Genomic DNA, 17,827 nt, shown 5'->3' on the forward strand with positions numbered 1-17,827 from the left:
TCCTATCAGCTGCACACAGACACACTGGATCGACGAAAAGCCTGCTTCAGCCCAATCACCATTACAGCCCTTTTAAGGTCAAGCTAAAACTGTGTCAATCCATAACTGTTGGAGCCCAAAGCTACAGTGGAGAGTGGGGAGGAGGCGATAAGGTTAAGAGCATGTCCATATTGTGCCCATAGCCCCATATCCATAATTTCTCTATATTGTATCACTTAAGACAGTGTCATCCGTAGCCCGTAGTGTGAGGTGTCCATGAGATGACAGAGTGAAAGGACCCCGGGCGCTGGATCTACGCGATGCAAATCCCCTCAACCACAGCTCAGTGGCAGTGCATTACTTTCAGTCCAAATCCTTAACAGGGCACCGAGAGACAACCCAGCACTGGTCCAGGACCTGCTGCCCCATGCTAATCTACACCTCATTGGCTGAGAGGGTATCCAAATAGAACTGACTTAGGGGCACTGTCTGTCTTAGCTGCACTCCAAAAGCCCTGTGCACATTATAATCCTATTCCCCTCTCCAACCCTCCTTAAACTGCACAGTCTAGCCTGTTGAGACGTAGCAGAAGCAACCAGCAGATATAGCCTGCAGACGCCCCTGGGCAGGACTGAAGGGGGAGGAAGGGGGGAGAGATTGAGGGGGAGAGTAGGAGGTCTGTGGCTTTGTAAAGACAGCTGGAGGGGTCAGAAGAAGAGCGCCAGAAGTGTTGGAGAAAAGCTGTGCTGTGATCAAATACACACTGACAGAACAAACACCAACAGAAACACTCTGACAGAACAAACACCAACAGACACTCTGACAACAAAAACCAACAGACACACATTGACAGAACAAACACCAACAGACACACACTGACAGAACAAACACCAACAGAAACACTCTGACAGAACAAACACCAACAGACACTCTGACAACAAAAACCAACAGACACACTCTGACAGAACAAACACCAACAGACACACTCTGACAGAATAAACACCAAAATACACACTGACAGAACAAACACCAACAGAAACACTCTGACAGAACAAACACCAACAGACACTCTGACAACAAAAACCAACAGACACACTCTGACAGAACAAACACCAACAGACACACTCTGACAGAGCAAACACCAACAGACACACTCTGACAGAACAAACACCAACAGACACACTCTGACAGAACAAACACCAACAGACACTCTGACAACAAAAACCAACAGACACACTCTGACAGAACAAACACCAACAGACACACTCTGACAGAATAAACACCAAAATACACACTGACAGAACAAACACCAACAGACACACTCTGACAGAACAAACACCAAAATACACACACTGACAGAATAAACACCAACAGAAACACTCTGACAGAACAAACACCAACAGACACACACTGACAGAACAAACACCAACAGACACACTCTGACAGAATAAACACCAAAATACACACTGACAGAACAAACACCAACAGACACACTGACAGAATAAACACCAACAGACACACTCTGACAGAATAAACACCAACAGACACACATTGACAGAATAAACACCAAAATACACACTGACAGAACAAACACCAACAGACACACTCTGACAGAATAAACACCAACAGACACACATTGACAGAACAAACACCAACAGACACACTCTGACAGAATAAACACCAAAATACACACTGACAGAACAAACACCAACAGACACACTCTGACAGAACAAACACCAACAGACACACTGACAAACAAACACTAAGGGGGCTTTTACACCAAATTGATTTGGGTTAGTCTGTAGTGGTGTGAACACTATCCACACTAGGGAGCGCACTAAGCAATGCACTGTGGCTCTCTCAAAAAGGATGTTCTCAGTCCTATTTCATTCCTAGTGTGGTGCGGTTCGCTGCAGGTGAGAAGGCAGTCTGGACCAAACACAGGAAAAGAACCAGAGGTGAGCGGTATTATTGGTTGTTTGACTGAGAGCATTTGATGAAATGCACACAGTACCAGCTGTGGCTGCATAAAACATTCTGTGAATAGCAGAGCATTTCTGAGCACATCCGATGCAGTTTAGGGGAGACTGGAGCTGAATATAGCCTATTCACGTGGCAGTTGGAGCGGCTATTCCGCTGTTTCCCCCCGCATGTTGTTCGAAGACCAAAGCCAAAGTAATATGACGTTTGAGACACACAAGTTATTCTTCCTGATAATCAGAGATGGAGTTAACGTGAGCATTTGTGCCCAATAAACAATTGACATGCATGAACACGTGGTTTTGTTTTGGCATTTTAGTTTGTTTGACATTTGGCAATGTGAGAACACCCGGACCAAAGGGAAAAAATGACAATGTATCAAATAATCAAACCCTGATTCGAACTATAGCTCAGAACTAACAAACACACTCTGACAGAACATACACAAAAAAACAATGACAGAATCACAATCATGACAGCATGCAGGTAGGTTAACTCAAGTACACACAAATGCACAAATACTGTACATACAGTGCATTTGGAGAATACCCCCACAATACCCCATAATAATTGTTTTGCAAATCTATAGAAAATAAAAAACTTTAAAATCACATTTTCATAAGTATTCAGACACTTTACTCAGTACTTCATTGAAGCATCTTTAGCAGCGATTACATCCTCAGGTCTTCTTGGGTATGACACTAGAAGCTTGGCACGCTTGTATTTGGGGATTTTCTCCTATTCTTCTCTCAAGCTCTGTCAGGTTGGATGGGGAGTGTCACTGCACAGCTATTTTCAGGTCTCTCCAGATGTTTGATCGGGTTCAAGTCCAGGCTCTGGCTGGGTCACTCAAGGACATTCAGCAACTTGTCCCGAAGCAACTCCTGCATTGTCTTGGCTGTGTCCTGTTGGAAGGTGAACCTTTGCCCCAGTCTGAGGTCCTGAGTGCTCTGGAGCAGGTTTTCATAAAGGATCTCTCTGTACTTTGCTCCGTATATCGTTCCCTTGATCCTGACTATGTGGCTCCAGAGTGACGCAGTGGTCTAATATACTGCATCACAGTGCAAGAGGCGTCACTGCAGTATCTGGTTCAAATCCAGGCTGCATCATATCCGGCCGTGATTGGGAGTCCCATAGGGTTGGCGCACAATTGGCCCAGTGCCGTCCAGGTTTGGCCGGGGTAGGCCGTCATTGTAAATAAGAATTTGTTCTTAACTGACTTGCCTAGTTAAATAAAGGTTAAATAAAAAGTATCCTAGTCCCTGCTGCTGAAAAACATCCCCACAGCATGATGCTGCCACCACCAAGCTTCACCTTAGGGATGATCCCATGTTTCCTCCAGACGTGACACTTGGCATTCAGGCCAAAGAGTTCAAACTTGGTTTCATCAGACCATAGAATCTTGTTTCTCATGGTCCAAGTCCTTTAGGTGCCTTTTGGCAAACTCAAAGCGGGCTGTCATGTGCCTTTTACTGAGGAGTGGCTTAAGTCTGACCACTCTACCATAAAGGCCTGATTGGTGGAGTGCTTCAGAAATGGTTGTCCTTCTGGAAAGTTCTCCCATCTCTACAGAGGAACTCTGTAGTTCTGTCAGAGTGACCATCGGGTTCTTGGTCACCTCCCTGACCAAGGCCCTTTTCCCCCAATTGCTCAGTTTGCCCGGGCGGCCAGCTCTAGGACGAGTCTTGGTGGTTCCGAACTTCTTCCATTTAAGAATGACGGAGGCCATTGTGTTCTTGGGGACCTTCAATATTGCAGACATGTTTTGTTACCCTTCCCCAGATCTGTGCCTCGACACAATCCTGTCTCTGAGCTCTACGGACAATTTTTTCAATTTCGAGTCTCATAGCAAAGGGTCTGAATAGTTATGTAAATAAGTTATTTCTGTTTTATAGTTTTAATACATTTGAAAATGTTTACAAAAAACCTGGTTTCACTTTGTCATTATGGGGTATTGTGTGTAGATTGATGAGAAAAAAACATATTTAATAAACTTTAGAATAAGGCTGTAACGTAACAAAATGTGGAAAAAGTCAAGGGGTCTGAATACATTACGAATACACTACAGTACACACCATAGCTCAAAGCACACACACACAGATGGCAGAGGACACATGCATGAGCATGTATGTCATACATTGTGACTGTTATTCCCACAGCATCCTCTCTGTTTCTCAGAGTATCATTACCACAGCGTCATATGTTGACTGGTAGGCAAACACAGTACATATGTAATTGGCGCTGGCCCCATGTGGATTTTAATCACAGTGAATATACAAAGAAATGAACATACATATACAACCCCCCCCCCTTCACTTAACACTCCCTCCGCCCGTCCAAATTCCCTCATTTCCTTGTTTTGATTTCAATGTCACACTGATGCTATCGCTCTCCCCCTCACAGACTGCCTCTGCAACATGCAATTACACACGTTCCACAAATGCAGATCCCCCTTATCTACAAAGAGAGCAGGAGCAGTGCCAATATAGAACTTGCACACAGTCCGCCCAGCCAAGATTATTCACCGCAGGGGTATTTTCCTCTGAACGTGTTTGTTTAGATAACGGTTAGCCACTGTATGAGCAGGATCAACTTCGTCATCACTACAGTATCAGCATCATCAACAACAACAGGGACATTGTCTTCATCGTGTTCAATAACAGTAGTGTAACTGGCGTTATTGGCAAAACATTAACAAATGATGAATGTTGAGATCGGTCTGTTCAAGCATATAGTAAACCTTAAATAATTCATGGTGCAGTTCTCAGGAGTTTAGACCAGTCAGTCCCCTGTATTGTAATGAACCATTAGCTCTGTCCATGGTGCTCAAACACAGCTCACAGACAGCAGAAACAAGTGGGATGAGGATAGGCTAGGCCTTGTGCTTTGTGCTCTCTCAATCATTCTCTTTCCATCTGTTAGCCTCTCACTTCCTGCTTTCAGTCCCTCTGTCTCTGTCCTTACCCAATTTCCTCTCGTTCTCTTCATGTTCTCGTCTTTCTCTCCCTTTCTCTCTATTCCCCAAAATCGATATAAAATGTCCTCAGTCTCTTTATTTGTCATTCTGTCTCTATCTCTTTCCCTCCGTTGTTTCACAGAGGAACACGCATGGCCTGTTCACTGGGAGATGTTTGACCCTCAGGGCAGCTCTCCACACAGAGCAGCTCTGTCCAGCTGTCCCACTCACTGTCATGAGAATGCTCACACACACACACACACACACACACACACACACACACACACACACACACACACACACACACACACACACACACACACACACACACACACACACACACACACACACACACACACACACACGCACATTCACTATAGTACATATAATACATGCCAAACACACTCTAACATAGACACACTCACAGGAACACCAAATTCCAAAAGGAACACTCAATTCCATCACAACTCATGTAGATACTTATACACTGTAATTACCAGCTTATAGCCACTCACTGACAAGAATAATACACACATGCAGAAACGTTATAATTCTCAACCAACATTGGCCTCACATATGGTACATACTGTGCTGTTCAGGGAACAGTCTCAATACTCCGCACAGTATATTCAGTTGTTATTGCAAAGGCACTAGAACACAGTTGCACACACTTACACACACACATACTGTGCACACACACACACTCTCTCTGCCTAACCCCAACCTAACACTTTCAAACACTGATCTAGATGCAGCTTTAACCATATCATGTCAGATAAAGCACTGAGATTATAGGGCAGAGCAGTATTGGGTGGAATAGAAATAATTAAAACATGTGCAGAGCCAGAGGTTTACACTCTCATCCACCTCAGTAGACTAGGCAGCACCTGTACGTCCTCTCTTTAATGTTCATAATGACACAATGTCACACCCCAGTCAATGTCCTTCTTTCATCTGGTATTATTTGATTCGTTTTTTTACCCATATCTTTCTGGGAATTCCTCAATGGCTATGTCACCCCATCTCTCATCTTTTTAAATGTCAGCATTTTTTTTACCCTTATCTATTACAATCCCTACATTCCCTCATTTCCATCCCATTCTTTCACCTTGTCACTTCTTTCTTGCCCTCTCCTTTGATATTTGTTCCAGAAATCCATCTCCCCCTCTTATCTCTCTGCCAATTCCTCCTTCCCTTTCTTCTACCTCTTCCTCTTCCATCCTCTGCACTCCATCTTTCTACTTCTACCTGCCCACCTTTCTCACACACATGCTCTCTGTCCCCATCCATCTATTTCTCTCTCTCAAATGAGCCCCTTCTCTCATCTTGCCCCCCCTCTCTCTCTGGTCTGTGGTTCTTAATGAAGGTCATGCGGGTGGTGGCAGGTTGTGGTTGTGTGGCCAGCGGACACACCATGCTGAGAGCTGAGGGGGGGACAGGGGGCACACAGACGGGTCTCTCTGGCCTCCACGTCCCATTGTATCAGCCCTCCACAGATAATGACCATTTCATTAAAGACTCATTTCATGGTGAACGCTAGTCAGAGACAGGAGAAAGGAAAGACAGATGGGGAGTGAGTGTTGTTTGGCAAAATAATAAAGAGGAGTAGAGATGAAGGGAAGGTGGAGACTGATGGGTGTAGGTTGGCATGAACGTGATGGAGAAAATAATTGTTGGAATAGAGTGAAGATGAAAGCAAAGCGTGTGTGTGTGTGTGTGTGTGTGTGTGTGTGTGTGTGTGGATGGGAATGGGGTTCAGAGGGATTTGAGGGGATCTAATTAGTAAACAGATGAACTGCTTGGTGCTATATCAACAGGTCCCAGACTAGAACAAAGATAATTACAAATTCATTAACTTCTTTGAGACTGGGGGGCAGTACTGAGTAGCTTGGATAAAAAGGTGCCCAGAGTAAACTGCCTGCTACTCAGGCCCAAAAGCTACAATATGCATATAATTTGCATATAGAATTTGGATAGAAAACACTCTGAAGTTTCTAAAACTGTTTGAATGATGTCTGTGAGTATAACAGAACTCATATGGCAGGTAAAAACCTGAGAAAAAATCCAACCAGGAAGTGGGAAATCTGAGGTTTGTAGTTTTTCAAGTCATTGCCGATCGAATATACAGTGTCTATGGGGTCATATTGCACTTCTTAAGGCTTCCACTAGATGTCAACAGTCTTTAGAACCTTGTTTGAGGCTTCTACTGTGAAGGAGGAGAGAATGAGAGCTGTTTGAGCCAGAGGTCTTGTAGAGTGCCATGAGCTGATCACACGCATGCCTGTGAGAGGTAGATGCGTTCCATTGCATTTCTAAAGACAAAGGAATTCTCCGGTTGGAACATTATTGAAGATTTACATTAAAAACATCCTAAAGATTGATTCTATACATCGTTTGACAAGTTTCTACGAACTGTAATAGAACTTTTTTGACATTTAGTCTGACAAAGTGATCGCGCATTATGCATTTGGATTACTGGGCTAAACGCGCAAGAAAAAGGAGGTATTTGGACATAAATGACTTTATCGAACAAAACAAACATTTATTGTGGAACTGGGATTCCTGGGAGTGTATACCGATCAAGATCATCAAAGGTAAGTGAATATGCCTCCCGGGTGGCGCAGTGGTTAAGGGCGCTGTACTGCAGCACCAGCTGTGCCATCAAAGACTCTGGGTTCGCGCCCAGGTTCTGTCGTGGCCGGCCGCGACTGGGAGGTCCGTGGGGCGACACACAATTGGCCTAGCGTAGTCCGGGTTAGGGAGGGCTTGGCCAGTAGGGATGTCCTTGTCTCATCGCACACCAGCGACTCCTGTGGCGGGCCGGGCGCAGTGCGCGCTAACCAAGGTTACCAGGTGCATGGTGTTTCCTCCAACACATTGGTGCGGCTGGCTTCCGGGTTGGATGCGCGCTGTGTTAAGAAGCAGTGCGGCTTGGTTGGGTTGTGTATCGGAGGATGCATGACTTTCAACCTTCGTCTCTCCCGAGCCCGTACGGGAGTTGTAGCGATGAGACAAGATAGTAGCTACTAAAAACAATTGGATACCACGAAATTGGGGAGAAAAAGGGGTAAAAAATGTTTGTTTTTTTAAAAGGTAAGTGAATATTTATAACGCTATTTCTGACTTTTCTGATACCTCCGTCTTTGGAAAATGGCTGGATGTTTTTCTGTGACTAGCGCTGACCTAACATAATCGCAAGGCCTAAAGCCTTTTTGAAATCTGACACAGCGGTTGCATTAATTGTTCTTGTTATGTTTTATCAATGTTTATTATGAGTATTTGTGTAATTTGCACTTTCACCGGATGTTTGTTTGAGACAATGCATTTCTGATCATAACACACCAATTTCAAATGAGGTTTTTGGATTAACTTTATCGAACAAAACACACATTTATTGTGTAACATGAAGTCCTGTGAGTGCCATCTGATGAAGATCATCAAAGGTTAGGGATTCATTTAATCGCTATTTCTGATTTTTGTGAGCCCTCTCCTTGGCTGGAAAATGGCTGTATGGTTTTCCATGACTAGGTACTGACCTAACATAATCGTTTGGTGTGCTTTCGCCGTAAAGCCTATTTGAAATCGGACACTGTGGCTGGATTTACCAGAAGTTTATCTTTAAAATGGTGTAAAATACTTGTATGTTTGAGGAATTTTAATTATGGGATTTCTGTTGTTTTTGAATTTGGCGCCCTGCAATTTCACTGGCTGTTGGTGAGGTGGGACGCTACCGTTCCACATATCCCTGTCACACCCTGACCATAGTTTGCTTTGTATGTTTCTATGTTTTGGTTGGTCAGGGTGTGAGCTGAGTGGGCATTCTATGTTACATGTCTAGTTTGTCTAGTTCTATGTTTGGCCTGATATGGTTCTCAATCAGAGGCAGGTGTTCGTCATTGTCTCTGATTGGGAACCATATTTAGGTAGCCTGTTTGGTGTTGGGTTTTGTGGGTGATTGTCCTTGTTACTGTCTCTGTGTTACTTTCCACCAGTATTAGGCTGTTTCGGTTTTCGTGTTACGTTTATTGTTTTTGTATTTGATTCGTGTTTACTTTGTTTCATTAAACATGGATCGCAATAGCCACGCCGCATTTTGGTCTGACTCTCCTTCAATGGAAGAAATCCCTGACAATCCCAGAGAAGTTAAAGATGACCAGCCTGTCGCTGCACTTCTGCTCAGTCATGGAGGGAGACAGCAGGGGCTGCTATGGAATTAAAGATAACCAGCCTGTCCCTGCACTTCTGCTCAGGCATGGAGGGAGACAGCAGGGGCTGCTATGGAATTAAAGATAACCAGCCTGTCCCTGCACTTCTGCTTCAGCCAAGGAGGGAGACAGCAGGGGCTGCTATGGAATTGAGCCTTCCTCCTAGCTCAATAACAAGTGTCTGCATGCGCGCGTGTGAAATCAATTTTGATTTGTTACATGCTTCGTATACAACAGGTATACACCAACAGTGAAACATTTACTTACAGACCCTTCTCAATAATGCAGAGCAAAAATTTTTAAATGCCAGAGTCTGAAATAGTCTGTTGTACCCTATTCAGAGTTAGTAGTGTCCTCATTAGTACATTGAGCACTAAAAGAGTCCTCGTGAGAGTGCTTGCAAAGCGTTGCTGGATCAGTATCCGATATGCTTAATTACACTGAGAGACATCTCCTGTAATAACCACTGTCGCTCCCAGAGAAACAGGTTTACCATTGTTGCTGCGTGGTGACCTGCCAGAGATCCCATTGGTCCCTATGGGGTGGTGACCCCCGGTCCCGTCCACTCCACCCACCTCTCCTGGCTGCTTCAACAACTCTGTCAAGGCCCTGCAGAGAGAAAGACAAGTGTTAGGTTAAAGATCACCCATCAGTAAGACGAGAGAACATTGTGTCAAATCGATTGAGATCACCATAGAATAAACTTCTTCTACAACATCAAATCAAATGGAAGTGTGCTGCCATAATTTCCTAGTCTGTGTTATTTGATCACAATAAAAGCCCTCTTATATGTGATGTCCATTGGTGTGTAAAACAAACACTTTAATCATAGTGTAGTATGAGTCACTGACGTGATCTTCCTGTCTGAGTTGGCGCCCCCCCTTGGGTTGTGCCGAGGCGGAGATCTTTGTGGGCTATACTCTGCCTTGTCTCAGGATGGTAAGTTGGTGGTTGAAGATATCCCTCTAGTAGTGTGGGCGCTGTGCTTTGGCAAAGTGGGTGGGGTTATATCCTGCCTATTTGGCCCTGTCCGGGGGTATCATCGGATGGGGCCACAGTGTCTCCTGACCCCTCCTGTCTCAGCCTTCAGTATTTATGCTGCAGTAGTTTATGTGTCGGGGGGCTAGGGTCAGTCTGTTATATCTGGAGTACTTCTCCTGTCTTATCCGGTGTCCTGTGTGAATTTAAGTATGCTCTCTCTAATTCTCTCTTTCTCTCTCTCTGAGGACCTGAGCCCTAGGACCATGCCTCAGGACTACCTGGCATGATGACTCCTTGCTGTCCCCACTCCGCCTGGCCGTGCAACTGCTCCAGTTTCAACTGTTCTGCCTGCGGCTATGGAACCCTGACCTGTTCACCGGACGTGCTACCTGTCCCAGACCTGCTGTTTTCAACTCTCTCGAGACAGCAGGAGCGGTAGAGATACTCTTAATGATCGGCTATGAAAAGCGAACTAACATTTACTCCTGAGGTGCTGACTTGTGTTGGGGAATAATCATAATTAGTTGGTAACATAGGTAAGATGTTTTATATTCATCATATGTTTGTAAGTTACTTCTCATCAGAATGTTTATTTTTGTATAATACTGTGGCCGGGTTTGCAGTTATCTGTTCTCTGTCAGGACTAAGTTACTTGGGCCGGAGAGAGGGGAGAGGTCAAGCGTGTATCTCTTGGCTCCACAATGTCTGTGTGCCAGTCAATGTGTCTCTGTGATCTTGTCAAGATAGGGTGGATGTGATATATGCCTGTTGATATGAGGATTTGTTTTATGGTTCTGAGTTTGAGAAAAGGACATAGTTTAGGAGACAAAGCTGAACGATAATTTATGGCCAATGTTGTCTGGCTATGTGTGTCTTTGCTATAAAGGATCTCAGTTGCAATGTGTAAAGGACTCTCAGAGAATTCATTTATAGACACTGAATTGATCTGAGAGTCACAGGGTTGTGATGGAGCTCATATAATTAAAGATGGACTTTGTAATAACTCTGACTTGTGTGTGGTTTGCTCTCATGATTTGGTAAATACAGGAAATTTCCACGACACTTGCTGCACCCTCGACAACTACTGTGATTATTATTATTTGACCATGCTGGTCATTTATGAACATTTGAACATCTTGGCCATGTTCTGTTATAATCTCCACCCGGCACAGCCAGCAAAGGACTGGCCACCCCTCATAGCCTGGTTCCTCTCTAGGTTTCTTCCTAGGTTTTGGCCTTTCTAGGGAGTTTTTCCTAGCCACCATGCATCTACACCTGCATTGCTTGCTGTTTGGGGTTTTAGGCTGGGTTTCCGTACAGCACTTTGAGACATCAGCTGATGTAAGAAGGGCTTCGTAAATAAATTTGATTTGATTTATAGTACTGACAGCTGGAACTTTTCAAAGAAATCGGTTGAATTTAAATGGTACATGCCTGCTGACAGCTCAGCTGGCTAGACATGAGCCCCGGACAGTAGGTCAGTAGTGTTGTGATAGGAACGAGGGTTAATATGTAGATCGTGCTGACAGACTGATGACAGCAGGTATAGACAAGGACTAAGTCCCGAGGCCGTGCTGAAATACTGTCCCTCTGTATTTCATGCTTTTCTTTTCACTTGTTGGGTTTCTCTCTAAAATGCCCTCCAGTCACCCATTCAGCAGTACACAAACAAACACTCTACTCCTTAACTCATCACCACCAGTTAGTGTCTGTCTTTCTGGCTACTTTCTGTCTTTCTCACTCATTCCCTTTGTTTCATCCGTCTCCTACTTGGCTAAAGCATTTCTCTCTCTTTCTCATCCTCTCTCTGTTTTCTTTCTCTCGGGCGTTGCAGAGGGTGCTGTTATTGTGGAGTGCTGGTTGTTCCACCTTCTCAACACAGCTGTCAGCTCTCTGAACCTGTATTCTAACCCCCCAGGACTGTCACATCTCCTAGCTAATGTAAAGATGTAAAGGGATGATGTGATTTGATGTGAGAACATTGCAACACTTTTCAGAAAAATTCCCAGAGCCCTCTCTTAGGCTCAGACATTACAAGGGCAAGGAAATGTTTACACCACGATGGCAGCCAAATGCCCTGGCGAATCCCATGCACAGATACATTCCCATGCACAGCCAATCGGGATCTGTCTCTTTTATCATAAGAACCTGGGGAAAGGGTTTGGTTGGATGAGCCAGTGTTCCTCAAACACAATTCTCGGGGCTGACAGAACTATTTCCCTGGGTGTTGTTTCAAACATTACGTTCTCACTGCCAGAATGTTACAAAGGAAATTGTGTTAGATAGCTCTGCCAGTCCTACTGCAGTGGTCAAATGTCAACTACTTAGAAAAAAGCTTGGATTTTATGGCTTTGTACATTTCAAAAAGCCCTTGTAGTTTGTCACTGAAGATGTTCATTGAGGAATTAGTCTGTTTAGTCTCTCTCTCTCTCTCTCTCTCTCTCTCTCTCTCTCTCTCTCTCTCTCTCTCTCTCTCTTCTCTCTCTCTCTCTCTCGTTCTCTCTCTCGCACACATTGTGCCACTGTTAAGAGAGGGGGAAACATTGTTTTTACAGATTCGATACATTACAGGGGTTATCTTGAGGTTGCGTCAGATAGGGCCACAGATGAGATTAATTTGCAGTTTAATGACTTAAAATGGATTGTGTGCTGTAATACAAGAAAGGAAATGAATCGATTAATGAATTAAAGATAACCATAAAGTTTTGTGCTCCCTCATCAGCAGTAGTGTGTCAGCAGAAAGGAGAAAAGTTAAGTTGGGAAAGTTTAAGTTCGACCTTAGGGGCTTTACTGTATGAGGCAAGATCCTGGAATTTCTTGAGGCAAATCGTTGCTATTTCCTCCATATGCTGGTTGGTCGGTCCTGATGATGATGACTTCTGTAGTACTGCAGTGTCTGAGGTTTCCACAGGGTTGACTTGTCAGTTGCTATGAGGGACATTTGAAGGGAACGAACACGTGAAAACATGGACAGGTGGAAACTCAGCACTTACTGGGCTGGTCAAATTCATAATGGTTACAAATCGAAAGAGCTTAAAGCCTCTGTGCAAATGTGTTTTTTGGAGCACCAATTAAATATGGATGGTAATTACATCAAATTGATTTCATAATCTATCCATCATCTTCTCAACCAAGCGCAAATCTTGGCTGTGCGCAATCATTGATTATTCAGTGGTTTATGGAAAAAGATGATCTTAAATCATGTTCACACAGCATGTCAACTTAAAGGGAAACATGTTGCCCTTAATTAAATCGTCACCATTCAGTAAAGTAATTATTACGATTGTCTTGTATTAATTAGAGATGTATAAGCCTGGAACCATCCTTTTGAAAGTCCCCCCAACTAGGTTCTCACGCTACATGAAGCTAATGAACCTGTCTGTGCTGTCCTCACGTAGAGGGAGCACTACAGAAGCACCTAGAGGTCATGTGACGTGTGAAAACATCTCCAATCATTGAAACACAGCTATTCTAGGAGAGGTGAGGCAAGGACTTGTTTACGCCACAAACAACTACATTGAATGATTGAACAAAGGACATAGTTAAGTTACACTGAGTTAAGTTTGTGAGTTGCTTCACTCATTGATGGATGCTACAGTGTAGTGCACGCAGGTTTGCAGAGTAAAATGAATTAGACTGTAGTAAGGTCTGATACTCAAAGCTGGATTCCTCTGGTATTGTTCAAGCATGAATCCAATTATGCTAATGATAACTACTGTTGTGATTTCAACCATCTGTAGCTAATTGTTTAGTTTCTTGCTGATGCACTACACAAGAACAAAGGCATGAGGCAACGCTACTTCTATTACTTTTCTTAGATCTGGGCTCTGTGATCGGCATGAAGGTCCTGTTACTCTGAGATTGTATCATCACCCTAGTGGAGGCAGTGGGGGTTCAGGTTGGAGTTGAAGCCTACCTATCTCCTCTGCATCCCTGTGGGTGGTAAGGGTGAGGCCTGCCTATCTCCTCTGCATCCCTGTGTGTGGTAAGGGTGAGGCCTGCCTATCTCCTCTGCATCCCTGTGGGCGGTAAGGGTGAGGCCTGCCTATCTCCTCTGCAACCCTGTGGGTGGTAAGGGTGAGGCCTGCCTATCTCCTCTGCAACCCCCATGGGTGGTAAGGGTGAGGCCTGCCTATCTCCTCCGCACTCCATGTGGGTGGTAAGAGTGAGGCCTCCATAACTCTCCACTCTCCATGTGTGGTAAGGGTGAGGCCTCTTTATCTCCTCTCAACTCCCCATGGGTGGTAAGGGTGAGGACTCTGTCTCCTCTGCACTCCCTGTGGGTGGTAAGGATGAGGCCTGCCTATCTCCTCTCCACTCCCCATGGTTGGTAAGGGTGAGGACTCTCTGTCTCCTCCACTCCCTGTGGGTGGCAAGGCCACAATCAAAGTGAGTGTATTAGTTCATTACCACCAGACAGCTGGAGCCTACTGAGCAGAAGAGGCCTGCTGTGACCCCCTGCAGTCTCAGCCAGGAGCCAGGGTGTCTCACTGTTTACCTCCAGCTGCTGTCCACTACTGCACAGTACAGTAAAATAGAATAGAATTCAGATTTAATCATTTTGTTTATTGTCCTTTCAAGGCGGAAATTGCAGAACACTTCTGCATGTTTATGTCACCTTTACTGTCCACTGCTCTGGGGTATGTTTGAAACCCTTTGTTCTTGTCACACCAGTGTGACCAGTGCCACACCACTGTCACACCAGGTTAGTGTGTTTTTGCTTGCCTCTACCATCCACCACTACCTATAGTGTTTGTTATTACGCTTTGTCTTATTTCTACGTGGGGTTTTATCTGCGGAGTCCACCGGGGTTATTATGAGGACACCCCACTGAGTCACCCCCAAATCCCACTGAGGGTGTGCTGCCAAGGCTAAGTGTGGGTGGGGAACTTGAGCTACAAGAAAAGTTTCCCAAACAAAAAGATAAAATAAACCCTCCAGCACAGAAAACTAATTCTGGACTGCATGGTGCGACAATGGCTTGGTTCACATTATTTCACTCCCTAAGTGATTTGATTTGATTTGAAGTGCCATCATAGAGCCCAACAGCCAGCTTCACTCACCAGGCGTAAAAGTTTAGTCATTTTGTACACATTCCTCATCTGTAGCTCTGCTCTTTCTTTGTCTTGGTGTTCTAGGCTGACAGAACCAACAGCTCTCTCTGAACCCTGTCTCCCTTGATCAATAATTCAGGCTGTGTCTCCATGGTGCTCGCTAAGGGAGGTATGTAGTAGCAGAAATGACACCCTGTGTTTTGGGTACTGAGTCTCCCACCCCGCGGTGCTCAGAGCCGAGTTCCCTCTCAACCAGGGAGGCTGACGCTGTAGCTACCACTGCCAGATAGTGAGCCCCACCAGTATTAGTGCCTGCAGCTGCCTGCCACTGTCTTCCCTACTTTGGTATTGGACGCGACAGCTGCCAAATAGTGCCTCTTAGCATGGCTGTGTGACTATGCCAGGGTATGTTTATGTTTGTATGTGGGTGGGTGGGTGGGCATGACTGTGCTGTCTGCAGTGGCCTAGTTCCCTTCTATAGTTGCTGAAGCTACTTCTCCAAAACACACACACACACCATTTGTTACACCCTTCATCATTCCTAGAATGAAAAGTACCTCATTCACATTCAACCATTGGATAGGCTGGACTCTGGAGGAGCACCTCTTAGATCAAGCTAGGCTTTGGGCAAAGATGTCATGGGAGCTAGGGTTGATTATATTCCCTGTATCTTACCAATGTTCCATTCCGAGAATAAATCACATTTCTCCCGGGAAACCCGATATTTTCCGCCAAAACCGAAAGTGTAATTCAAAAGCATTATAAAGCATATAAATAGTTTGATCGAAAATTCAAGCCTGATGCTACCTGAGTCTGATGAGCCAGACATGCCTGATGCTACCTGAGCCTGATGAGCCAGACATGAAATACATTTTATGAGCGCTACATTAACAAAATTTAATGAGCCCAAAATAATAAAAATCACAAGTGATTGTGCCATTAACCAATACATAGGCCTATATGAAATAGACTACTGCTCATTATGTACGACAAAAAAAACATAAAAGCCCATAGATAGCTGTATGCTCTCTTGGGTAAATACATGCAACTAGCTCCAGTAGGCTAATCTGTTTGAGTGTGAACTGTATTACTGTACTGTATTTTATTATACTGTATTATATGGACTGGAATTACACACCTCGTTCAAACCATGATAAAGCAGGGAGAGAACATGCAATTCTGGTGCAGCACATCTGGCCTACAAAGTTACAATTATAGGCCAGTGAAAATGATTTAAATGTCTAAATTTAACAGGGACTATTTGTATAATTCATAATATTTCCCCTAATGTTATTAGCCTACTTCCTCTTTCTCTCTCTATTGTTACATCATTCCTTCATCGCTTTCAACAGTTAAATGGAATATGTTTTGTTGTCCTTATCGTCATCATTCTAATGGCATGCTTGAATAATATGGGATTAGAATTAAATGCAGAAGGCTTTACAGTAAAAAAAACAAGGTGACCCCGAAAGCCAGCTGGAGATGGGTAAATTAGATGCTGCAGCAAATGAAGGCCTACCTGTCACTAGAAAAAAAGTGACCGTGGTGAGATGAGAGGTCTACATGCATTATGAACTGCTCTCAATGCTGTCCCCACCCTGAGCGTTGATGATTCATCATGTAGAGGCCGTAGAGAAGACAGATTTAGACTTCACATATCATTCATGTTCCATTTCACACATGCTTTTCATAGAAATCATTTATTATAATTTACCTGTTTCTCACAGTTATTTATCCCAGGAAAGGGGAGTGGTTTTGGGCAGTAAATCGTGGTACCCGGGTTCCTGCCATTCAACCCAAATGGGAGATAATTCATTTCAACCACTGACTCCTACTCAAATGAAAGTTGGGTCTTTAGGACACACAGACCCTCTCCCAGGGATACAGTCATCCCAGGAGGACACACTAAGGTCCACATGGCCCTATCTAAGTGACGCCACAGACTGGCCGTCGTCTGACCATCATCCCCATGACAACCTGCCCCAGCACATAGCCTTATCGCTTCCTGACCCATCATCAGCTCTATCACACACATCCAACTCCACTGTATGGACAAGCGATCAATGTCGCCCCTGACATTTTCCTATGGAACTGTTCCAGTCCCATACTGGCCGTGTCATGCCTAAGATGTCATTGTATATTACCGACCTGCCACGGGGCTCAGGGTTTTGATGACTTAACAATAGCATCGTTCCATTCGCCATGTCAATGTAATGGCCCTGTAATAGCCTGGCTAACGAACCTGTTTTTGACTGCAGGGACACATGGCGTAGTGGCCATGTGCTCTGCTGAGTGCTGTGACTGTTCCCCGTTCCCTGTGTCCGGCCCGCTTGGTCCATCCCCATTTCGTAAAGCCCATTTAAAGATGATTGTTATCAGTCTCCTGCATGGGATCAGGGGGATGTTTTGTCACGCCGCGTATCATAATGAATGTTGGGAGAGCAAATAGCGGTGTTCCTAAATGCTCTGTGGTGATTTATTACGCCTCCCACAGGGGAATCTCACGTATCTAATTAGTCATACCTCTGTCCCGACCCTCCTGCCATCAACACACAGACACATTCAAAATCCTATTGTCCATAACCCCGTAACCTAACCCTAACGTTAACCCTATCGTTAACCCTAAGCCTAACTTTAACCCCAACCCTAAACCTAACCCTTAAGCTTACAAC

At 44.5% G+C, this 17,827-nt stretch overlaps 1 protein-coding gene across 1 annotated transcript in view; it reads right to left on the reverse strand.

Moving 5' to 3' along the window:
• Window positions 1-17,827, reverse strand: part of LOC115110406 (protein shisa-8-like) — an 81,303-nt gene that overhangs the window by 45,331 nt on the left and 18,145 nt on the right. Inside the window, exon 2 of the mRNA XM_029636030.2 lies at window positions 9,614-9,729. Within this exon, the coding sequence (XP_029491890.1) occupies window positions 9,614-9,729 (116 nt within the window). The remainder of the gene's footprint in view (window positions 1-9,613; window positions 9,730-17,827) is intronic.

Source organism: Oncorhynchus nerka, linkage group LG26, assembly GCF_034236695.1.
Source record: "Oncorhynchus nerka isolate Pitt River linkage group LG26, Oner_Uvic_2.0, whole genome shotgun sequence".
NCBI classification, from domain to species: Eukaryota; Metazoa; Chordata; class Actinopteri; order Salmoniformes; family Salmonidae; genus Oncorhynchus; species Oncorhynchus nerka.